This window comes from Apodemus sylvaticus, chromosome 5 (assembly GCF_947179515.1).
Source record: "Apodemus sylvaticus chromosome 5, mApoSyl1.1, whole genome shotgun sequence".
NCBI lineage: Eukaryota > Metazoa > Chordata > Mammalia > Rodentia > Muridae > Apodemus > Apodemus sylvaticus.
Genome location: NC_067476.1, coordinates 11,442,632 through 11,467,749, shown reverse-complemented (window position 1 = coordinate 11,467,749; position 25,118 = coordinate 11,442,632). Strand labels below are relative to the sequence as shown.

Sequence of the window (25,118 nt, the reverse complement as noted above, 5' to 3'; positions counted from 1 at the left end):
CAGCTAGCCAGGAGTTTCCCCAACAGCAGAATTAAGAGAAGGGGCCAAAGAGATGAGTCAGAAGCTAAGAGCATTAGCAGCTCTTACAGAGGAGCAGAGTAGCGTTGCTATATGGAGACTCACAACTACATTTGCCTCAAGTTCCGTAGGATCTAAGTCCCTGTTCTGGCCTCTGTGGGCACTGCACACATGTGATTCCCTTTCAAGCATGCAAACTGATAAAAATAAGTAAAATCTTGAAAGGGAGGAAGGAAAGAAAAAAACAAGAGAGGCCTTACCCTTAAGAGGTTAAAAGGAGGGAATCAAAAGCTGCCCTTAGGCCTCGACACATACTCTGGGGCATGGACATAAACACACGTAATAATAACGAGTACAATTAAATTGATATAAAAAATCTGGGGATGGGTGTACACGTTTGTAAACCCAGTGCTGGGTGAGGGGGTCCGGCAGACACACAGACAGGAGGAAATGGGTAGAAAGTAATAGAAGAAGACACGAAGTCCTCTTTTGACCTGCATGTACCTGCACATGCACGCATGCACACATTCCTATAACACACACACACACACACACACACACACACACACACACACACACACACACACGCAAAGCCAGAAGATATCAAGGATACATTTCAAGCCAGAATCTTGTTACCTGGCTGGAGGTCCTCTGTAACCTCAGCCTAGATGGTGGTCTCTTGTGGCATGAGGTCTCCCTTTGTCTTGATTTCTGACAAGCCAGCAGGTGCCATTGCTGCTTTTCCACCCTGACACAACGAGGACAAAGCAGAGACCAGCCTAGGTCCCCAAGGTGAGTCAGGCTAGCCTGGGCCAGAGCCAGCCCAGCCAGGCTCCGATGAGGACGGGAAATAAGATCTCAAGAGGAAAGGGATCTGGCACTGCAGCCTCCTGCAGGTCAGCCACTACCTCCAAATGCCTTCTTCTGCCTAGGGAATTAGTCACTGGCCCCAAGAGGGATGAGTTTGGAACCTGATAGCTGACCTCTGCGTGTTGAGCCAGCCCAGCCCAGTAAAGCTGACCTCTGTGGGTAGAGCCAGCCCAGTGCTGCTTGTTTGACTTGTGGGAGTTTTGCAAGTGTTTGGCAATCAATATTTTTAAAAGAGAGGATTTCACATTCAAGCCTGGTATCCGGACTTCTTCTGTTCAACAGAATCTATTGAACAGGATGGTCAGGCAAGGGTTTAATTCTGGCCTTGAGAAGCCAGTTTCCAGCCTCCACCTGCTGGGGCAGGCAAGGAAGTCCTTATCAGTGCCGCTGCTGCTGCTATCTGAATAGCCTTGGACTGCAGACAAACGGAATTCAGAGATGGGGCTAGCACACCCTATGCCCCATAACTGCGCTATGCCTTCCCAGAGGGGCTCCAGTGCCTTTCTCATCTCTCCCCGTTTATTATCCTCCTGGCCAGGCTCTGGGCTCTAGGCCTCATCGCCTCTATTGATCTCAGTGAAACCTGTCTGAGCCCTTGGGCAGGGGTTAACCTGACAGCACCAGCAGGTGGATTGCCCAAGGTCCCTGCACTCAGGTGTGTCTGGGACTCAAGGGTGAGGCTCTTGATGCTTCTGTCACTGGTCCAGAGTCCAGGCTGCAGGTATGGAAGGGTGATTCATGCTTGGGCTGTGTGCTCTCACGGGAGGTTGACTCACAGAGGGAGGCCGCGGCAGACACACCTGGGGTGGACTCCTGGCTCTGTTACTTATAACTATCCACCATTGGTGAGTGAGTCTTGGCTTTGGTATCTGCTACTCCAGTGCTGAGGAGTCCAAGTCATCTTGTGATGATGTTGTTGGCGCTCAATTTAGTCAACACTACAGTAAGAGGTGCATCAGATGGTCCAGGTCTGTGGCGTGCACAGGACGGTAACTATGACTAAGACGCGTGCTGTCATAGGAGGAGGAGACTTTTGTGTTAAGATCCTGGCTGCCAAATTTGATGACCTAAGTTTGATCCCAAAACTCACATACTAGAAGGAGAGAACCAACTCCCACAAGTTGACCTCTGCCTCCACAGCACGCCTCGGCATATATGCAACCACACCCATACGCACACAAAAATAAATAAAACATAAATACTAAAATTGAAACCATATAGGACATCCCTCAACACTTGTTTTTTCTAGCCTTGTAGGAACGGTGCTGGGTTCCTACAGCGGAACAGACATTTAAAGTGATTACATGCATATACGTGTGAATACAGTACAACACACATGTGAGGGACAAAACACAGGGTGTGACCCGGAAAGGATCCATGAAGGACATATGCCCCAGGTGGGCTCGAGGGCAGCTAGGAGTCAGAAAATCAGGGGGAGAAAAGAAACAGCGAAGGCCTTGTGCGTGCCCTCAGTCCCATAATCCCAGCTCTCAGGAGGCACAGGCAGGTGGATCTCTTGAGTTCCAGGCCAGCCTGGTCTACAGAGTAAGTTCCAGGACAGCCAAGGCTACTCATAGAAATGCTGTCTCAAAAAACAAGCAAATTGGCCCAGCAGTGGTGGTGCACGCCTGTAATCCCAGCACTTGGGAGGCAGAGAAAGGCGGATTTCTGAGTTCGAGGCCAGCCTGGACTACAGCGTGAGTTCCAGGACAGCCAGGACTACACAGAGAAACCCTGTCTCGAAAAAACAAAAACAAACAAGCAACCAACCAAACAAACAAACAAAAGGAAGGAAGGAAGAAAAGGTAAAGCCACACAGAGCGTGAGAACTAAACACGGCAGCAAAGGCCCTGCATCAGCAAAATCCGATGCAGCCCCTGGGACAGGCCAGGTTGAGGCCACTTCCCCCTTTGCAAGTGTCCATGCCAGGCTGATTTCATCATCTTCAGCCAAAGGGTTGGGTTTGACCCAGTCTGTCCTTTCCAGCAGGGACTGCACTCTCCATGGAAGCCCGAAGCAATGTCTACAGGGTCAAGAAATCTTTCCAGAGATTTCCAAGCAAGACAAGTGAACCATCTTTAAAGTATATTTCCCAGCATCCGTAGGGCCATTCGATTTACAAAATCCAAAGCAAGGGCCAGGTGTAGGATACAGCGGGGTGTGTGTGTGTGTGTGTGTGTGTATGCCTACCCCAGTCCTCTGCAAGAACAGAAGTGTTCATATTCACTGAGTCATCTCTCCAGCCCCATAGAGATAGAGATAGAGATAGAATAGAGATAGAATAGAGATAGAGATAGAGATAGAGATAGAGATAGAGATAGAGATATATTCTCAGCATTTAGGAGGCAGAGGCAGGGCATCCCTGTGAGTTAAAAAACAACACAGTCTAAATAATGAGTTCTATCCAGAGCTGAGATCCTGCTCTTTTTTGTTTGTTTTTGTTGTTGTTTTAATGTGTTTTTTTTTTTTTTTTTGCATAGTCCTGGCTGCCCTGGAACTCACTCTGTAGACCAGGCTGACTTTGAACTCACAGAGATCCACCTGCCTCTGCCTCCTGGGTGCTGAGATTAAAGATGTGTGCCACCACCACCATCCAGAGAAACCCTGTCTTAGAAAGAAATCTAGGAACAGTGATCTGAGTTTTTAATTCCGGCACTTAGGAGGAAGAGACAGGTATGTTTCTATGGATTCTGAGGGCTGCAGAGTGAGGTCCTGACTAAAAACAAATAAAAACATAATAAAATATGTTTATGGTGCAGGAGAGATGGCTCAGTGGGTATGCATACTCCTCATTCTTGCAGAGGACTGGTCTTGGCGCCCTGCACTCACCTGGTGGTTCACAGCTCCGGCTTCAGGGGAGCCAATGCTCTCTTCTCCATTAGTATTAGGTACAAGCATTATGCATTATACATGTTTATACATGCATGCAGCCAAAACACTCCACATAAAATGAGTAAGTCTATTAAAAAATAAATCCAGAGTGAATAAATGGTGGTTGTTTTAAAGCCCCGAGTCTTGGGGTCCTTTGCTACACGGCAAAAGACCACTTACAGGAGAGCCTGCTTCCAGAAGCCCTGTGACTCAGTCTACCAGCAGCGACTTGCTAACTCCTACATCAGCCTTGTTTAGAGAAGGTATTTTGAGGAGGAAGTGGAGGCATGAAGAAGCCAGACTATCCTTTCCCAGGGCACAGCCTCGTTAGAGGACAGGGTGAATTTGAAGACTAGTTCTCAGCCACAGACTTCCATGCAATCATGCAGGCAGATTGCAGGCAATTACAGAGGTCCAGATAGGCAAGCCTTCTGGGGTGGGGAAAACTGATCCTGCCATCCCAGATTTGCTATGGCCAGCCAGCCAACCAGCCAAGAGCCCGCCAGCTTCCCTCACTGTCCATACACTTACACAAACCTGTGTTCTTGGTTGGGATGCCACCATCCACAGACCTTTTTTACCAGGCATGCTTAATCAATCAAAGCCTTTTGTTTGTTTGTTTGGGGTTGTTGTTGTTTGGTTTGAGACAGGGTTTCTCTGCATAGCCCTGGCTTTCCTGGAACTCCATCTGGAGACCAGGCTGACCTTGAACTCAGAGATCCATCTGCCTGATTCTGCCTCCCCAGTGCTGGTACTAAAGATGCCAACTACCACCACTGGCCAAATTCTTCTTCTTCTTCTTCTTCTTCTTCTTCTTCTTCTTCTTCTTCTTCTTCTTCTTCTTCTTCTTCTTCTTCTTCTTCTTCTTCTTCTTTCAAAGCAGGGTTTCTCTTTGTAGCTCTGGCTGTCCTGGAACTTGTTCTATAAACCAGACTGGCCTCAAACTCACAGAGAGCCACCAGGCATCCCCCCCCCCCTTCCAGGGTTTTATTGGAGATGTACCTTAGGATAAGGTTGAGCCTCTGCTTTTCTAGACTTCACCTCCCCAAACATTTACATGTTTGCTTTAACAAAACATCCTTTTACCTGTGTGTCCCAGCAAAACATCATTACAAGCGTGTATCACCAGGTCCTGAGCTGTTGGGAACCCAGCTCAGGGCTTCAGGCCCTCGAAGCAAGTTCTAGATCGCTACCACTGAACTACATTCTTAGCTTTTCAGCCAAAGCCAGAGCCTTCCCATGGTCTCCACCAGGACTTTGCAACCAGGACTGGGAGAACCGTGAAGACGTGGAATCCAGAAGGAGCCAAAGAACTGTTGTTTGAGGCAGGGCCTTGCTCTGTAGCCCAGGCTGGCCTACAACTTGTGAACTTCCTGTTTCTGCCTCCTGAGTACCAGGCTCCAGAGATGCTAGAAGAGGCTCCAGGCAGGGAATTAGCATTTCTACCTCCCTCTATACTTTCTGTTTGCCTTGGGGTCCCAAGAATCTGCTTTAATGTAAACAAGCCCTGGATGCATAGACACCCTTCCCTTCCAAAACACCTGAAACCATGGGGGCTGGAGAGATGGCTCAAAGGTTAAGAGCACTGGCTGCTCTTTGGAAGGTCTTGAGTTCAAATCCCAGCAACCTCATGGTGGCTCACAAAAAACACCACCTGAAACTAGAGTCTCCCTCTGCAGAGCTCCTTCCTATGCTGGCCTTACTCCCCTCCCCCAGCCCGCCTTAAGTCCTTCCTCGCTCTGCCATCCAGGACCCCAGTATTCTGAACTTCTAGGACCGTATATCTCTTATTACCTAGTTCAAATCACAAGAATTCCCACTGGGACACTAAGACCACACCCATCAGCTCCCACTTGGGTTATAACAGTGTAATGACGAAGTTAGAAGGCTGTATTTATTGAACACATGCTGGGTCCGAGGCTCATGCCGAGTGTTTGACACCCACGATCTTGAGAAACAAGTGCACAGGTGTGCTCAGGGCAGTGTTCATGTAGTAAGTGCTCAGTAAATGCTTACTCTCTTTCTGTTTCATCTTCAGAACATGCCCAGGATGTAGATACCGTTATCTGTCATGTCCTAGTTTTAGGATTAATGACACTGCGACCCCAAAAGGTGTAAGACACAGTAAGAGGTAGGGCGGTACCTAAAGCCCCGCCTAGGTCCTTTCTATGCACACTTCCTAGATCCGCCTAGGTCAATACTATGTGAGAAGATTAACAAAGCATTTTTTTTTTTTGAGACAGGGTTTCTCTTTGTAGCATTGGCTATACTGGAACTCACTCTGTAGACCAGGCTGGCCTTAAACTCAGAGATTCATCTGCCTCTGCCTCCAGAGTGCTGGGATTAAAGGTGCACACCACCATAGCCTGGCTTCTCTTGTCTGTTAATAGAAGTACACTGCAGTCATAAACAGGGGAGCTTTCTTGATCTAGACGTTCCCCAAGGACAGACTTAGCCCGTTTCCAAGTAGCTTCAAGGCTGTCTCATAGGCCCTACTGTCAAGGCAAGTTAAGAGCTAAAAACAGTAACTAAAGCTGGCCTGGTGGTATAGGCCTGTAAACTCAGCTACCTAGGAGGCTAGAACAGCAAGACGTTAAGTTCAAAGTTTTCCTGGGTAACAGGGTGAGTTTAGAACTAGCCAGGATGGCTTAGCTCACTCGGAATAAAAGGTTGAACAACAAAAAAAAGGCTAAGAATATGAACGCTTACATTATTAAAACCCTACTTTTAATAAGGGTTCTTAAATGTTTTAACCCGGGGTGGAGAGATGGCTCAGCGGTTAAGAGCGCTGACTGCTCTTCTGAAGATCCTGAGTTCAAATCCCAGCAGCCACATGGTGGCTCACAGCCATCCATAATGAGATCTGATGCCTTCTTCTGGTGTGTCTGAAGAGAGCTACAGTGTACTTACACAGAATAATAAATAAATTAAAAAAAAAAAAAGAAACATAATCCAACATTCAGTGAATAGATGGCATTGGTACTCCTTACTGGTCATTGATTATAGAGAGAAACTCGTCAAAAACCTTCTGGCAGTGTTCTGGCAGCTTCTTGACACTTCCACAGACTCGGGCTCCAGCCCCCTGGGTTATATTTCTATTCCTTTTTTTTTTATAGTTTTTTTTTTAAGATTTATTTATTTATTATATGTAAGTACACTGTAGTTGTCTTCAGACACACCAGAAGAGGGCATCAGATCTCATTACAGATGGTTGTGAGCCACCTTGTGGTTGCTGGGAATTGAACTCAGGACCTCTGGAAGAGCAGTCGGTGCTCTTAACCGCTGAGCCATCTTTCCAACCCTTTCTATTCCTTCTTAACATTATAGTCCTTTTACATGTTTGCTTTAACAAAACATCCTTTTACCTGTGTGTCCCAGCAAAACATCATTTGACCTAACTGACTTTCCAAAAACTCCAAAGCTTCTACTTCACGGGCACAGGGCAACATTAAGAGCATGTGCCTAGAAAAAGAAGCAGCTAGAGGCCCGGGCCGCCCCGGGAGCTGGGTGCTCCGTGGCTTTACGGCTTTACACTGGCTGTTTGACCTCTGATCCTTTAGTGTCCTCAACTGCACAGTAAGAGCCATCAACACCTACTTCCTTCCTGCAATTGCCAGGACGAGTAGGTGCCTACGGATTCTGAGGTGGGGCCTGACAACTGTCAGCTTGTATTTAATCTTTCTTTATACAGTGTTAAGTAAGAACAGAACCTGTCCTGGAAAAACCCAGATCTCACCGGTGGCGCAGAAACTCCTGAGAGGCAGCCCACTCGGGAGTGGGATCTGGAGTCCAGCCAAGTCTGAGTCTGCCGGTTTGGCCAAGTTCTTAGCCATTAGGAAACCACAAGGATTACTCTAAAAGCAGGGTGTGTCTATGTCATACCCTACAGCCCTAGCACAATCTCTCCTGGAGTCTATTCTAGGTTTTTAGAAAGACCTGGACAATTCTCACCACTTCAGAAGTCATGTAGTCATCTGGGTTTATACTTTAGGTTTTGTAGTAAACGCTCTCAAGTTATAGCTACTTAACTCTGCTATCAAAGTATAAATCAGTGACTTTCCTAAGTGAATGCACACCTATGACCCAGTAAAACTTCATTTACAAAACCAGGCGGGGGCTGGAGAGATGGCTCAGCAGTCATGAGCACTGACTCCTCTTCCAAAAAGTCCTGAGTTCAATTCCCAGCAACCACATGGTAGCTCACAACCATCTGTAATGGGATCCGATTCCCTCTTCTGGTGTGTCTGAAGACAGCGACAGTGTATTCACATACATAAATTTAATAAATAATTCTTTTTTGTTTTTGTTTTTGTTTTGGTTTTGGTTTTTTTTCCGAGACGGGTTTTTCTGTATAGCCCTGGCTGTCCTGGAACTCGCTCTGTAGACCAGGCTGGCCTTGAACTCAGAAATCCGACTGCCTCTATCTCCCAAGTGCTGGGATTACAGGTGTGCGCCACCACGCCCGGCTTAATCCGGGCGGTGGTGGCGCACGCCTGTAATCAAAGCACTTGGGAGGCAGAGGCAGGTGGATTTCTGAGTTCAAGGCCAGCCTGGTCTACAGAGCGAGTTCCAGGACAGCCAGGGCTACACAGAGAAACCCTGTCTCAAAAAACCAAAAAAAAAAAAAAAAAAAATGACAATTTTCTCTTAAAACCACACGATAATCACGCTGTAGAACTACTTGAACTAACGAATCTACCTACTGATAGTCTTGGTCTGTTTGGTTCCTTTTCCTGGAATGCCAGTGGGTACTATCGGCAACCATTTTGTCTCCTTTGATCTAACCTTGCGGCCTTTTGTTGAGGATAAGGGACAACTTACTCTCTTCTATTTTCTAACTATTTTCTGCTGAAATGAGAACATCATTGTCAAGGACCCAGAAAGACTGGCATGTCCATCAAAGGCCAGGAGGGCGTGCGGGCAGTAGAGCATTTATCAGAAGCGGCTGGTTCACTGACCCCAGCTGGAGGCAGGAAGCGGTGAGACTGGCTGAATGGCTCACGTCGACTTTCAGCAAGTCCATGGCTCACATCCTTTTGGAGCAGTTTCTAGTCTGCAGTTCATTCCTGGATGGCCTCTGTCAGCTAAGTGGGAATCTGCTGTAACAGATATAGACTATAGATGGAAGTTAAAGTTTATGAACTTAAATCTTATATTTGGAACTTCTAAGCACATGGTAGTTGGGGGAAAGGAAGAGTCCCAAGACCAAGGGAGAGAGTAGGGAGAGAAAGGAGAGGAGGAGAGAGGAAGGGAGAGGGAGAAGAGGGGAGAGAGGGGAGAGAGAGAGGGGAGAAAGGGGGAGAGAGAGAAAGAGGAGAGAGAGGAGAGAAAGAGGGGAGAAAGAGGGGAGAGAGAGGAGAGAGGGGGGGGGGAGAGAGGGGGATCCCAGCTTCAACCTCAGGAATGGGCAGGTGGAAATTTTAAGTTGTACTTATCTGGAGTCTGTTTGACTTGTGAGAGGTGATTCAAGTCTTACCTGACTCCCAGAAGCCTACACAATGTTTTTAGTTTACAAAAGGTAATAAAACATTTAGATATATTAATTGGCATTACCACTGTTTGTAATCTGTACTGAAATCCACATCATAGAAAAAGCAGCTACTAGGAATCTGTAAAACATCTAAAGTTGATGTATGCCTTTGAGTCATAACAAAAGCTATGGCTTTGGGTTAAAAAAGCATGAACATTTTTCCTCTAGCCAGAGGGCTGGCTATACAGACTGGACAGAGATGATTTAGTGTGAAGAGAAGCAACTGTAAGTCTATACTTAGACAACAACCAAAGGTAATTTAAAATCTTGAGCTTGAGACTATGATGTAGCCAGAGTTTTGCCAGGGCTGGGTTAGCTTATCAGAATTCCAATGATTCAGGTTAAAACTGTGGCCTTTTTAAACCTGCAGCATAACAATAGCATAGAGACAGAAAGTAATAGGAGACGTTTCTATTACCTTAAGTCACTTTATTATACTTTTACAACTGACATATGGATACCTTAAAATACTTTCTTAGACCCACAGAACTTATGTAAACTTAAAACCTTTTCCTTCTCATCTACCCATTTACCCTAGATATCAGTAGTTATTATTGAGAAGAGTCTCAAAGGAATAGTAAGACATTACATCTGAAACCTGTTTATCCTTTTAATATAAACATGTTAGCAAGGAAAACCTGTCTGCTGTCTTTCTCAGAACAACAAAGTTTCTACTTGCTCTAGAAAAAGCAAGGCCTGATGTTTACTTACGAAGTGAGCTAACAGGGCAACTGCAGCCTCGGGCGTTCTTGGGTGGCAGAGGTCATAGGTCTTCTGTAACATAGGCTGTTACACAAGAGAGTACAGGCCGAAGGGTTGCCAGACACTGAAGGGCTGAGAGATGTTCTTATGTATGGGAAAATTCCCTACCTTGTTGTAGGCAGAGTAGGGCGGTGAGGCCAATAGTGTCTGCAGTCTGTGCAGGTTCCCTGTGGGCAGTTTATCTCTGTGGTTAGTGTCACCACGATCCAGGCCAGTGCTCCATCTGTCTTCTTTAGAGACTGTGGTGGTTTGAATCGTTTTGGCCCCCATAGACTCATGCATTTGAATGCTTGGCCTATAAGCAGGCAGGCAGTGGCACTATTAGGAGGTGTGGCCTTATTAGAGGAAGTTAGGACTTGTTAGGTTCCCTCCATGGCCTCTGCATCACACTTTGTCACGACGGAGGTGGGGCTTTGAGGTTTTAAACGCTCAAGCTATGCCCAGTGTGAAAAAAAATCCAGTCCCTTTCTGCTGCCTGCGGGTCGAGATGCAGAACTCTCGCCTCCTCCAGCACCACAGCTGAGGGCACACTGCCGTGCTTCCCACCGTGATGATCATGGACTGAAGCTCTGAACCTGTAAGGCAGCCCCTATGACATGTTTCCTTTATGAGAATTGCCTTGGTCATTGTGTCTGTTTACAGCAGTAAAACCCTGACCAAGATAGAGACCTTAGGTTTGTCTCTAGGATCTGACATTTCTGCCTATCACGGGAAGCTTTTTCTATTAAACATTTTCATTGCCATATTAGGCAGATCTCTGAAAAGTTCTGAGGGTCATCTCTACTGTGTGTGTCAACTTGACACAAGGGAGACATCAGAGAGAAAGGAGTTCCAGTTGAGGAGATGCCTCCATGAGATCCAGCTGTAAGGCATTTTCTCAATTAGTGATCAAGGGGGGACGGCCCCTTGTGGGTGGTGCCATCCCTGGGCTGGTGGCCCTGGGTTCTATAAGAGAGCAGGCTGAGCAAGCCGGGGAAGCAAGCCAGTAAGCAGCACCCTCCATGGCCTCTGCATCAGCTCTTGCTCCAGGTTCCTGCCCTGCTTGAGTTCTGTGCTGACTTCTTCCAATGATGGACTATGATCTGGAAGTTTAAGCCAAATAAACCCTTTTCTCCCCAATTTGCTTTTTGGTCATGGTATTTATTCACAGCAATAGAAACCCAAAGACAGCATCTATTAAGTATACCTAATGTTAAGCAGACTTGGTTTTAGTTATTTGCTTTACATTTAAGCTTGAAAACCTATACAGGAGATTAAATAAAGATCATTTTTATACTTAATTACATGAATACTTAGCATGACTACATACATAGTTCTGAACACATTAAGGGTCATTTGTGAGGTGACTGAGTACTAGTTTGCATGTCTCATCTTTCTATTTATTTATTTATTTATTTATTTATTTATTTATTTATTTATTTATTTTTTGGTTTTTCGAGACAGGGTTTCTCTGTGTGGTCCTGGCTGTCCTGGAACTCACTCTGTAGACCAGTCTGTCCTCGAACTCAGAAATCCACCTGCCTCTGCCTCCTAAGTGCTGGGATCACAAGTGTGTACCACCACGCCCAGCTTTCTTTTTATTTTTTAAGTTAGAAGCTTTTTATAAGATTAGGATTTTGCATTTTTGTTCCTGTTAAGTTTAGCCTTAAAAAAGAACAATTATTTATTTATTTATTTATTTTTTTGGTTTTTTGGATTTAGTTTTTTTGAGACAGGATTTCTCTGTATAGCCCTGGCTGTCCTGGAACTCACTCTGTAGACCAGGCTGGCCTCGAACCCAGAAATCCACCTGCCTCTGCCTCCCAGAGTGCTGGGATTACAGGCGTGCGCCACCACCGCCGGGCTAGGAACAAATTTTTAATGGAAGTTTAGTTAGTATGAAAATGAAACTTTAAGTCATATATACAGTCCAAAGAGAGACTGGCTGGTTTAGAGGGCACCGTTACAGAACACCAGTTTCACATATGGCTCAGTTTAATCAAAAAAAAAAAAAAAAAAAAAGCTAAAGCTAAAAAAGATAGAAAAATCCCAGACATACATTCTTCAGTCAGCCTCTGTCAGCCTGGCTAGACCGTAGGTAGGGGAGACACATTCTATAAGCCCGTCGTCAGACTGCTTAGGTCAGTGGCTTGCTGGATCTTAAGATATGAAAATCCCAGTTTCTGGTGTTAGTCCTCAGAGATGTGGCCCTACATCTTTTAGCCTTTTATTTATTTACTTTTAAGATTACATATTAACAAAGACATCATAATATAAAGTATTTTATAAACCTAAAATGTTTCATAGCTTTATACATTCGAATATTTAAAGAAAAGATCCAGTTTTTAATTTTTAAAAAAAAAATCCAAATTTTCTTTTTAAAAGAAGTTTAAGCCAGGCAGTGGTGTCACACCCTTTAATCCCAGCACTTGGGAGGCAAAGGCAGGTGGAATTCTGAGTTCGAGGCCAGCCTGGTCTACAGAGTGAGTTCCAGGACAGCCAGGGCTACACAGAGAAACCCTGTCTTAAACAAACAAACAAACAAACAAACAAACAAAAACCAAAAAAAAAAGAAGTTTAAAATATCTCTACTGTGAGCTTCTGCAATATCAAAAATAAAGTACCCTTTTTTTACTTCAAGCGGGAAGAAACAGGGTACAACCACCTCCTGGACAAGGCAAAACCAAATTCCAGCAGTACAGACAACTCCTGCTCTGGGCGTTGCTCAGGACTCTCTGGGCTTCCCTCAGAGGCTGAGGTCACCACTCCTGCTCTGCCCTTGGCAGCACACAGCCTGTCTTCTAGCTCCATTTCACCAAGGCTGCTGTTCCTTGGAGCCATCACAGGGCACTGGCATCTCCAAAACGGCTGTGCTCATAAAGTCAAAACCCACAGGGCTACATACTTCCCACCGTCATCCAACTGGGGCACGCACACATCCTGACATACTTCCTGCCGTCATACCTTCCACTTACATGGGATCAAATACATTCTGTGTAGTTGGGGCAACCATGCTTGTTGACAGAAGTGAAAACATGTGGCTTATTATCTTATATGAACAACAGCTTCCAGCATCCCAGGGAGTTATCTGTCCTTGGGCAAGTGGGGCTTACAGGTTAGAGGTATTTTGTTTTATAGATCTCTTAAGCATACCCACTTAAACTTAAAACATAACTTCAGCCATTACAAAGCCAGCCAGGGAGACATAGTGAGTCCCTGTTTCAAAAAAAAAACCAAACAATAACAACAACAAAGGGACAGAGCAGATTTTGCCTGGGGGCTATGTGTGATCAATAAAGACGAGGAGTGTGTATTTAAAAAAGTGATATTTCTTTAATTTAAAGTTGTGACCTGGGAAGAACAAGTTAGCTTAAGTACTCCAGGGTTCCTCTTTATGCACAAATGAACAGATACAACATTGGCTCAGTTTTCCAACCCTAGAGAAGAACCAAACTAGGTCACAAAACCTTAGGAGGCTCCTGTAGCAACCCTGCTGGGGCCCCACCTCATTCCACTCTCGGCAGCTAGCATTACACAAGCCTCCTTGGAGAAGGGACAGTGGATAACCCCCTCACTGTCTCCAGGGGACCTCTTCCCGGAACAGCTCCACTGAGCTAAGTATCTTTACCTGCGCATGCCTGGAAAGGCAACTTGACCTCTCTGCTTGGCTAAGATCTGGAACTCTGAGTTGTTGTCCCTGGTCACGAGTGTCCCAGATGTGGCAGCAACATGGCGAACAGGGTAGTAACGTGGGAGCCTGAGGCCTCAGCACTGCAAGTTTGAAAGTGATCCAGATAAACCCTGCCTGGCAGAGTCTCTTGTAAGCGCCTCCGAGAGAAGGTGGAAAGCCAGGCAAGACGTACTTTGGCCCTCCGAGGCTGTGTCCTGCTAGAGCACAGGATTCAAAGCACCCACTTTCTATCTTCCGCCTCTTACATTCAGGGACCATCCTAGCTTTGGATTCACTCAGCCAGTGGGGGGCAGGGGGCATCTTCAGGGCACCAGGCACTGAGGAGCAGGAAGGGAGGGGAGTATTGGGGTGGGATGCTGAGCAGGGCTCTGTGTGCACTGTATTTTGGACGTGTGGACCAGCGGAGGAGGAAGAAGGGTGGCCACAGAGCCTGGAGCCCTCCCAGAAAGGGCTCAGCTATAGAATAAATATGACTGACTAGAAGTGAGCTTTCTAAAGAAAAACAATAATAACAAAGTAAAAACTAGAGGTTCACCTCAAGTACACTGCAGCAGGAAACAGGATTCCACAGGGGTGTTTGCCTTCTAACACTGACAGCACCGGAAGCCCACCTGTGTCAAAGTCTGGGAATGGGGCAAATTACGGACCGGCTACCCAGAGGTGTCATGGAAGACTAGAGAGTGGGCAGCCCACCACACGCAGCATTCCTGAGCCAGGCTGGGCTGGCTGCGTATGACTCGGGGCAAGAGCTGGGCTGTGCCTGACTGGTTGTGGCATACAGCAGTCAAGAGAGTCCCCTGAGAATGGAGGCACAGTGAGAGGGAGAAAGGACTGGGACTTCCCAGTGGTGCTGGGAGACATTCTTATTTGGGCATTATTGCGTTTCTGCCAGCCACATCGGCAGGATGGCACTCAGAAGGATGGCGCACCTGAGGTGGGGCAGCTTGCTGGCAATCGTGTACTGAGACGTAGCCCCAGTGAGAACCAGTCTGGCTTTAAAGTTGTCCTAAATGGAGTGTGGGTGATGTCTCAAGTCTTAGAGCAACCCATGTCCCGTCACCACCAGACATGGCTCCCAGCTAAAATCTCAGCAAGGCAGTCCCAGAGGTTGAAGTAAGATATATTAGGTTCCAGGAGCCCAGAAAAGTCCTTTTCCCAGTCTCCTTCATTTTTCTCAGACTCCTAAACCCCAGGTGTCTATCCAAGAGGGAGCTACCCACATGGCCCATGAAAGCAGCCCACAGAACCCACTTAAAATTCCATAGACGTTTCCTTCAGTCACGAGCCCAGTGCTGGCTTGACCTCTGCCCTCACTGGACGATGCTGTCTGGCTGCCCATTCTGGGCCACCTGTCCGGGGTCAGGGGCTGGGGCTGGGTTGGGTGTGTTACTCTGTAGGTAGCGCCGGAAATCTTTAATCATGGGCCTAAGGACCTGAATGAGGACACTCAAGGCTGCCTGGGTGCCCTCCATGGCCTGGGCCTGCCGCTCCTGGGCACAGGCCTGCACCTCCTGAGAACGCCGGATCATCTGTAGCAGGTCATTCTGCTGCTCCAGGTGCTGGGCGATCTCCTTTATGTGCAGGTTGGTGACCCGCTGCTCCTGGATCAGCTTGGCCGAGTTGAGGGCAATGCGGCTCTTAAGTGCCTGTGGTTTGACAGATGTGTCTGGAGGCTGGGCTGTCATCTCCACTGGGGTCTCTGGCGGCAGGGGCTGAGGAGCTTCGGCTGTGCAATACTCCACCACTCCCTCCTCCAGCGTGTGGTAGGTGGTCTCAGTGGGAACTACAGGGAGGAAAGAACAAAAGTGGGTCACCTCATGGAAGGAACGTTGCTGACTCTGCAACGCGGGGAGGAGGCCACTAAACCCTGTGCAGCAGGAGGCAAAGGGAATTCAGGCCTCCCCTGGCAGTATTCACATAAAAACACAGAATCTGAGAGGTTCAGCTCCTTTGTTCCTCGAGGCTGGGCTAGAACCCAGGGCCTTGTATATGCTAAGCATATGTTCTACCACTGAGATACTTCTCCAACCAGGTTTCAGGATTTTACTCCACCAGATCTGACAGATGCCAACATTAGAACAGCAGCATTAGAACACCTTTAGTCCCAGCACTTGAGAGGCAGAGGCAGGTGGATTTCTGAGTTAGAGGCCAGTCTGGTCTACAGAGTGAGTTCCAAGACAGCCAGGGCTACACAGAGAAACCCTGTCTCGACAAAACAAAACAAAACAAAACAAAACAAAACAAAACAGAACAGAACAGAACAGAACAGAACAGCAAATCTTAATACAGAATGCCACATCAGAATATTTGCATACCAGCCTGGTCTACAGAGTGAGTTCGGACAGCCAGGCCTACAAGGAGAAACCCTGTCTCGAAAAAACAAACAAACAAAAAAACAAAAAGAATATTTGCATACCACTCTAGACTCATTAGGTCAACGAATCCTCCAAATGACAAGAGGTTCAGAGATGACAACAGAACCACTGGGCTGCTTTGAGCCCATCCTATCCCGTCTGTGAGACCAGTCAAAGAAGGATGGGGGCCGATGCAGCTCACGTATCCAGAAAAATGTCTCCCTGTCTCCTTAACTGGTCCTTAAGATCCCTGAACATCCTTGCAGATGCTGTTCCTGAAGTAGACCAGTGCTTGTCATCCTCCTCCAACTTCATATGGACTGAAGAAATATGCAGAGAAGAGGGCAAACCCACACACCACTGAGTCTGGCTGATCCAGGTCAAAGCCTATCGTGCCTGAGCGGAATTCAGAAGTGTGGGCACACATCCTTATTTCAGACACAAAACCCAACCAGCTCCTTCTGTTATCAGTCGTCAAAGAGAACCTCTGGAGGGACGGACGTTCGTTGTTTGGGCCTTCATGTATGTGGGAGATGTCAATCTTGTTTACCTTTTAAAAAACTGTGTATACATGTTCACGTATATGTGGGTACATGTGTGTGCATGTACGTGTTTGTGTACATTTGGAGGGGGATTAAAAGATAACCCCAGGGACTGTTCATACCTTTTTTTTTTAATGGAGTCCATTTACTGGCTTAGAACTCTCTAAATACATGAGGCTCGACGGCTATTGAGCCCTAGGGGTTCACTGCTTGAATGCTAGGGTTACCAGTAGGTACCTCTACCTATTTCTTTTTCCTACTTTTATTTTCCCTACTTCTCAATGCCATCAACCATGTGTTCCCCTTGCACCAGGAAATCCCTTTCCTCTTGTGAGTCCTTGGGTTTTCCCATTTTGTAGTAAATAAAACTGCTTTATTTACTACAAATATATACTTCATCTGCCCTAGTAGACTATAATTGGTCTATATATTTAAGTTTTTGTAGTGTTAAGCAAGGACTTTACCACTGAGCTATCTCTCTAGCCTCTAGGAAATGTTAAATAGTTTGGTATTTCTGGTGCCCAGCATAAATAAAACCATTTATGAACATGATGAACAGATGGATAGATAGGAATCATGAAGCTCCTGAGAAATACCTGGTGTTTGTATACTGAAAACACAGACTGTCTTTGTACAGAGTGGATGTCTCACTTGGGCAGTATTAGTCCTAGTTAGTCACTCAACAAGTATATCCTGGCTGCCTATTAAAATGAGGTCCCAAGTCCTGTGGGACTACAGACAGTCTCTGTCTTCAACACTACATAGGTCAGCATGTGGAAGCCATGGACATCCAGCTATCCACATGCTGAGGAAGACCCTAAAACAACAAGATCACTTCAGTCTGTGGAGTTCTTGGAAGACCTCATGGTCTTTCCAAGATCACCATCTGACTTTTGACCCTCGGCAGCCAATTTGCCCCAGGCTGTCCCAACACTTGCTGGCCCGTCCCATTTATGCAGCTGAACAGAGCAGGAGAGCTCACTCACTCTGTGTCAGGGTGACCGTGGCTGCGGCTGTAGTGGCTGTGGGTCCGAGGGCCACCGGATGGATCTCTGTGGTACTGGGTAGGCTGATGATGGTGGCCTCACCCAACAGGTTGCAGATCCTCTGTTGCATAGGGGTCAGCAGTACAGGAGCTATGGCTGTGCCATTGCCACCACTACCACTGCCTGTCCCAGGTCCACCACCTCCATCTTCTTCGGTGGGCCCTGGAGCCTCGCCACCTTCTACAGCAGCTCGGACTTGGGCAACCTTGCGACGGACCTCGGTCTTGAGATCAGACCACTTCTTCTTGACTTCGGGCAACTCCCTCCGGCAGGTAGCCACAGCGTTGACCCTTCTCAGGATGCCATGCCAGGCTGCACTCTTGGCAGCCAGAGGGACCCCAGCATTGAAGTGGTTCACCAGCAGGTGCTTCTTCAGTTCCAGTTCCTCCACGATGATCTCCACCTCCCGCTCTGAAAAGTTCATCTTCCTCTTCTTGGCTGGGACAGCCATGGCCTCCACTTTTCTCTCTTTTTAAAGAGATTATAATGCCCTTAACAGCCCCAATTTCTCTTCTCTTCTTTTTTCAGCCTCGCCTCTCTTTCACCCCCACCCCCTTTAGGGGAACAGGTAGGGCTTGTTCAAGGCCAAGTACCAAGCCTTAAGTAACCCCCCTCGCTACGCAAAGTGCGTAGGGCCCAGCCCTGACCGGCCCGACCGCCGCCAGCCAGCTGCGTAATGGCTTCCTGAATCTGCCTCTTCCGCTGGGGTGTGCGGAGATCCGCCCACTTCCCTTCTTCCCGCCCCTCGGCACATCCCTGAGAAGCTCCGCCCTCCAGGTTTGGCGTGGCTCAAATATCTGGCTGATCACTGGCTCTCCAGGCCTGCCATTCCTCTCAGAGGACACACCTCTTTGCTACAACTGGCCTGGGCATTGGTCTAAAGGTATGTCTGTCGCTTCGGGATGTCCGCCCACATGGACATTATTCACTTCCATTGGAAAATCAGACTGTCGTTCAGTTGTTCTTATCGGGACTATTACGTTGTGAAATTCAGCTGTTTTATTGGCAGTTTAGGAGACTACTAAAAACTTAGCCTCCTGATTTGGATTCGTGTTCTCGGTCTTGAGTCGTCAGCCCGTTAAATTTATATTTTATTCAATGGTGCTTTGTGTCTTCGGACTTCAGTCCACAGTTGCCCTCATACACATTTCATTTCTACGGATAGCTACGATCTCTCCGTACACAAACGCTTCTCCCAGCCTCATCATTCCGCAGTCTAAATAGAGCTTCTGAATGGGAATTGGACACAGGGCTTTCTGCTTGCCTATTACCCAGCTTTAGCCAATCCCCGACTCCCTCAGTTTGAATCGACTTCGGGCTGGCACGGTGGCCCCGCCCCCTCATTGATCCCGGAGCCGACATCCCGGCCTGTGATTGGCCGTCAGTGCTCCAGAGGGAGCGGTCAGCGCCTCCGCGCGCCGCGGGGCGGGGCTCCCGGAAGCGGCCCCTCCCTCCAGTCGGCCGGCTTCTCGGAGCCCGCGCTAGCTGTCTGTGGAAAGTCGGCGTGCTTCCGCGCTCGGGTCGCTCTTCTGCCGCCTTCAGCCCCGCGTCCGGCGCCCCCGCCTCGCGCCCGATGGTGAGCAGTGTGTTGTGCCGCTGCGTGGCCTCCCCGCCGCCGGACGCCTCCGCCACCGCCTCGTCGCCCGCCTCGTCGCCGGCTTCTGTAGGGGACCCGTGCGGCGGCGCCGTCTGTGGCGGCCCGGACCACCAGCTGCGCCTGTGGAGCCTCTTCCAAACACTCGACGTCAACCGCGACGGCGGCCTGTGTGTCAACGACCTGGCGGTGGGGCTGCGGCGCCTGGGACTGCACCGCACGGAGGGCGAGCTCCGGGTAGGTCTGCGTGCGCCCTCCGCGCGGGCGGGGAGGATCCGGGAGGTCGTGGAGCGGGACCCACGCCTAGGGGACCTGTCGGGACGGCAGGACTTCTCGGGCAGCTTTCTGGAGCCTGTCAGGTTTCGATGGACGCTGCTAGAGCTGAGCGGAACCCCTGGTGTGGGGGGACAGTGTCCGTCGACTGACAGATGGAAAGGAAGTTTACACCGGGTTAAGTGTGGGGCTCCTCAGGTGGCTGTTCGGGCAGTGGGGCAAGCTCGTCGTGGCTACAGTTGGGCACCCTTGGGTCTCTGATGGACAGAAAGCCCCTTCCCTCAAGGTAGAAGGACAGATCTCAAGATTGCCCTCCGGACCTCAAGGCCAAGTTGGTGCCCACCCTCCCCCTCCCCCTCCCCCAACACCTAGGTTCATCCATTCCCACCCCGTCTCGTCTCGGGGTCTGTCTGTTTCTGTCTCTGTCTCTGTCTCTCTCTCTCTGTCTCTCTGTCTCTCTCTCCCTCCCGCCCTCACCCTTTCCCCCCACTCTCGTTTCGTTTCCATGCCACCGGGGCCTCTAATCTGGTTGCTCGCAGAGACGTGTGGGTGTTGGGGAAGAAAAATGGGAACTGGGGTTCTAGGCAGATCTTTGTGGATGCGGGTGATGGGGACTGAACAGTTCTTTCTCAGGGTTTTTAGACCCAGCCTCCCACTGCTGTTTCAGAACACTGGCTCATGATCCCTTTGCCGAGTCGGAGTGCTGATACGTTAAAAAATCTGAAGAAAGATTCTTTGTTTGTTTGTTTGGTTTTGGGGATTTTTTTTCTAGACAGAGTTTCTGTGTGTAGTCCTGGCTGCCCTGGAATTTCCTCTGTAGACCAGCTTGGCCTCAGAACCAGAGATCCACCTGCCTCTGCTTCCTGGGTCCTGAGTCCTGGGATTAAAGGCCTTTGCCACTACTACTCAACTGGAACTTTTTTTCAAAAAGTGAAAGTGAGATACATCTAAGGGTGTAGTTAGCTGGAAAGGAATGGGCCGAGACTGGGAGACAGGGGCGGAGAAATGGCCATCTCTGGGTCTGCAAGGAAGTACTGTCCTTCCTGCACAAGAAGCCCTGAGCAGTGGCTTTTTCTTCCCTTTCTGTTTCATTGTTGGCTTTTCAGTTTGACCTTAACTGTGGCTTCCCTTTACCAAGTATTTTCATTATTGTCGCATAGCCTGGCTTACAGTCTGGGGTAGTTCTAATGAGCAGTCTGCCTGGTAACCAGTTGGTGGCCAGAATTAGTGTTTGGTTCATTTGTATGTACAGTAATTACAAATTTCATAGCCAGATATGAAGAAAACCTGGTAAGGTGGCAGTGAATTATGTCACTTTGTTACTTAGGTGGCCACATAAAGTGTCATGTCCAAGATAATCTTGGATTAACATCCAAGGTATTTAACCTACTTAGTATCAGCGTAGGAAGCCCAAGGACAGCCCTGAGTAAAGCAGAATCCTTGGGGTAAGCCCAAGAGATTGAAAGATAAGATTCTCTCTGTAGCCAGGCTGGCCTTGAATTCACAATTCTCCTAGCTTAAAAACAAAACCAGAAAATCCTTTTTAAAAAAAAGATAGTTTTAGTTGGGTGGTGACGACTGTAGATTTTAGTCTCAGCACCCAGGGGGCAGAGGCAGGTGGATCTCTGTGAGTTGGAGGCCAGCCTGATCTACATAAGGAGTTTTAGGACAGGCAAAAGAGAAGGAGGAAGGGTGGGAGGGGAGAAAGAGAGAGAGAGAGAGAGAGAGAGAGAGAGAGAGAGAGAGAGAGAATAGTTTTATATAGAATAGTGTTATGAGCTGGATATTTCCCCATCTATGTCTAAAGAATAAGTCATTTCTGGTTTTGTTTTTTTTGAGCTTGGGTCTGACTATATAGTTCTGGCTATCCTAGAACTCAGGTTCACCGTAGACTAGGGTGGCCTCAGGCTCACAGAGATATGCCTGCTTCCATCTCCCTAGTCTTAGGAAAGGTGTGTACCACTTCATCCAGCGTGAATCGTTTTTTGAAGCTAGAATAGCAAAATTCAGAGGCTATGCGTCTGAGGGCTCAGTGAAGCCTTGTGGGAGCAGTTGAAGCTTTTTGCTCTCAGTGATCTGTACAGTTGTGTGTGGTGCCAGGCACATTGAGGACAGCTGGCAGTGCAGGTGTAGTCCGTGTTTCACACTTAAGCTTTGTCACTCCGCGGGAGTCACAGTATTCCGGCAATTCGTAGCACATCTAGTATTGATCCTAATCCATTTTCTTTTTTGCAGTGATTTTTTTACTAAAGGCAAATGAGACAAGTGGCCATTCCCCAGTGCTAAAAACCTGTTTGAGACATGTCTTGCTCAGTAGCTCAGGCCCAGAACTCAGGATGCAGCCTTGGCTGACCTCAAACTCACAGCCATCCTCCTCCCTCAGTGTCCCTGTCTATCTGCCCTATCTCGCCATGCTGGAATTATTGCTATGAGCCACCATCCAGGTAAAGGAAACCTTTTGGTTAACCTGAAGGAGCGTAGCTCTCTGTGGTTACTTTGACCTAGTTCTGTGACATGAAGCTTTTTTCTTTTTAAAGAATATAGATTTATTAAGAAGTCAGAACTCAAGCCGGGGGGGTGGTGGCGGCGCACGCCTGTAATCCCAGCACTCTGGGAGGCAGAGGCAGGTGGATTTCTGAGTTTGAAGCCAGCCTGGTCTACAGAGTGAGTTCCAGGACAACCAGGGCTATACAGAGAAACCTGTCTCGAAAAAAACAAAAAAAACAAAAAAAAAACAAAAAAAAAAAAAAGAAGAAGAAGAAGTCAGAACTCCCAAGAGTAGGAAGGGATCCAAGAGAAATATTCTAAAAAAATTCATTTGAAGTATGAATTTAATATTAACTTAGCTCTCTTAGCCTTAGATTTCTTTAAAAATAAGTTAGCATACAAAGTAATACATGTCGTTATGGCATCTTCATATATACTTCATTAACACTTTGTTTTTATTCATCTTCCTACCCCTCTTGTCCCAGCTTTTGTATAACTCAGTTGGATGGCTTTATATGGATTTACTTTATAAACATTTAAGCGTTAAAATGAAAAATGTTCCTTTCCGCAAATAACTAGGCGGCAGCGAGACACCCTACCTCAGCAATACACACACACTCCCCACCACTTCCTGTTGAATTCATTACTATTAGCTGCCTCGAGAAAAAAGGCAGCAGTGCTGTTTTTACATAACTGGTAAGAGCCAAAGGACTTGGGGGAGCACTCTGGGTAAAAGTGGGCGCCTGCTGTGGGAGAAGCCTTGTACACTGTACAGTTGGAACCTGTTTCCTGCGGCTCATGGGAAACTGGTCTGAGTGGAGTTTTTCACAGGAACCTCTGTGAGCTCTTATCAGCAAATGCATGTACTGGAATCATGTGACTGCATACAGCTTCTTGCTTGCTTATAACAGCTTGAAGTGAAGTTTTCTTTAAAAATAAACCAGCAAGTTTTGCCTTCTTCTGCCTTTGTTCTAGAAGAGACTGAGACAGAAAAATTACTTAAAATGGAAATGGGCAGAGAAACCCATGGCAGTCAGCCAGGAAGATTTTCTTTGTAAGGGGCATTTGAGGAGGAAGCCTGTCTTGGGACAAAAGGAAGGGAAGGCTTTTCTAAAGAAAGAATAAAAGATGACGACACCGGTAGTGACTTTGAGAGATGAGACTCAGCTTGGGCTAATTATAGCATTGACTATTTTGGGCATTTTCATGTGACCAAACAAAATCCATGTTTTAAAACATAGGTTAGGACTTGGCAGCCGGGCAAAGGAAGAAAGAAAGCAGTCTGTATTACCTATAAGCAGTTGTGTTTTCTAGTTAGACTTGTGGGCTCTCACACAGGCAAGGGTTTCATGTAGGAGAACATTCCAGATGCTGTGTTAACTTTGCCGATCTAGAGACTTGTGTGTACAGTTTGAATCCTACAAAAACAAACATGGCAGTAACATGATTTTACATCATTTTACAAGGGAAGAAAAAGCCATCCAAAATGGTGATGCCTTTAGTGGTGAGATGTGTCTGTAGTTGCAGCTTGGGGTTAGGAGTGTGGGTGGGACAAAATGATGGTTTAAATCAAGTCCAAGAGTTCAACCCCAGCTTGCCAAATACTGCAAGACACACACTCCTCCCATCTTTAATGACGTGAGATCCAAACCTGGGAAGGGAGGGGATAGACATCATTGGGAATAATGTAATGGCCCATTAGGAAAAAAAATTACACTAAGTATATTTATTAAATTGATTTAATAAATTTGAAAAGTGGGTAAATATTTGAAACTGGGCATAGTGCACTGGGGAGGCTAATGTAAAAGGCTAGCCTGAAATGCTATCGAGCCCTTGCCTCCAAAATACCCCCAAAGCTGATACTTGAAAAGAGGGACCAAAGTAATGAATAGGACCACTTCCTCATCTGTCTGAGGTGCAGCTTCCCAGATGCAATCTTTTGATATTCATAGAGTCACTAATTGTTGAACTCTCCCAGAAACCACACGGGAATGAAGCAAACAGATCCTCTGCTGGAATTCATTTCTAGCCCTGCTAAAGACAGCTGTGGGTAAAGTCAGTGGGCAAAACTGTATTGCAAAGTTGATTTCATTACACTAAGTGCATAGACTTTAACCATTTCCCATTAGAGCTGTGATTTTTTTTTATTGTTATTATTTTCTTTTCTTTCAAAACATGGTTTCTCTCTGTAGCCATGGCTGTGATGGATCTCATTATGCAGACCAGGTTGGCCTTGAACTTACAGATGTCTACCTGCCTCTGCCTCTGCCTCCTAAGAACTGGATTTGTAAGAGTCACTGACTACCAGAGGCATGCAGTTACTTTCCAGATTTCCACCTGAAGTAGGAGTCTCCTTGTGGCATCCTCCTTCAAGGATGGTCATTATCCAACTTTAACTGGAAGCATGTTAGTTCTTTGTTATCTGAGACCAGTTCTATCTTTAAGAACAGAACAACAGTCATGCAGGAGCTCTTTAGGAATCCAGAAACCTGGGGCTGAAGAGATGGCTCAGCGGGTAAGAGCACTGACTGCTCTTCTGAAGGTCCTGAGTTCAAATCCCAGCACCCACATGGTAGTTCATAACCATCTGTAAAGAGATTTGACGCCCTCTTCTGGTATCTGAAGACAACTACAGTGTACTTACATAATAATAAATAAGTAAATCTTAAAAAAACAAAAAACCACCAGGCGGTGGTGGCACATGCCTGTGATCCCAGCACTCTGGAAGGCAGAGGCAGGTGGATTTCTGAGTTTGAGGCCAGCCTGGTCTACAGAGTGAGTTCCAGGACAGCCAGGGCTACACAGAGAAACCCAGTCTCCAAAAAAAAAAAAAAAAAAAAAAAAAGGAATCCAGAAACCAATATCCTTATATGAAAATGTCAAGATGAGCCAGGTGGTGCTGCTGTGCGCTTTTTGTTCCAGCACTCAGGAGGCAGAGGCATGCGAGGCCATCCTAAGTCTGCAGAATGAGTCCAGGACAGCAAGGGCTACAGAAAGAAGCCCTGAAAACCAAGAGGGGGAAAATTAAAATTAAACCCATTATTTTGAACACTGACTAAAGAAACAAAAAACAATAATTTGAAAGCCATCAGGCATGATGG

At 47.1% G+C, this 25,118-nt stretch overlaps 2 protein-coding genes across 2 annotated transcripts in view; one reads left to right on the top strand and one right to left on the bottom strand.

The window, feature by feature from the left end:
• Positions 1-13,339: 13,339 nt before the first annotated feature.
• Naif1 (nuclear apoptosis inducing factor 1) lies at positions 13,340-18,344 on the bottom strand. The gene is made up of 2 exons (XM_052182187.1): positions 17,604-18,344; positions 13,340-15,504 (listed from the first exon to the last, which is right to left on the bottom strand). The coding sequence occupies exons 1-2, from the start codon at positions 18,112-18,114 to the stop codon at positions 15,032-15,034; spliced, it is 984 nt and encodes a 327-aa protein (XP_052038147.1). The 5' UTR covers positions 18,115-18,344; the 3' UTR covers positions 13,340-15,031.
• A 758-nt stretch (positions 18,345-19,102) lies between these two features.
• Slc25a25 (solute carrier family 25 member 25) overlaps positions 19,103-25,118 on the top strand; it is a 35,906-nt gene continuing 29,890 nt past the window's right edge. Inside the window, exon 1 of the mRNA XM_052182184.1 lies at positions 19,103-19,494. Coding sequence (XP_052038144.1) covers positions 19,237-19,494 — 258 coding nt within the window. The 5' untranslated portion in view covers positions 19,103-19,236. The remainder of the gene's footprint in view (positions 19,495-25,118) is intronic.

Excerpts from the sequence above, each read along its gene's own strand:
- Naif1 (XM_052182187.1), bottom strand. The coding sequence starts at position 18,114 with ATGGCTGTCCCAGCCAAGAAGAGGAAGATGAACTTTTCAGAGCGGGAG. Across the intron at positions 15,505-17,603 it reads CACGGTCACCCTGACACAGA|TTCCCACTGAGACCACCTAC; the intron begins GTGAGTGAGCTC and ends TCCTCCCTGTAG.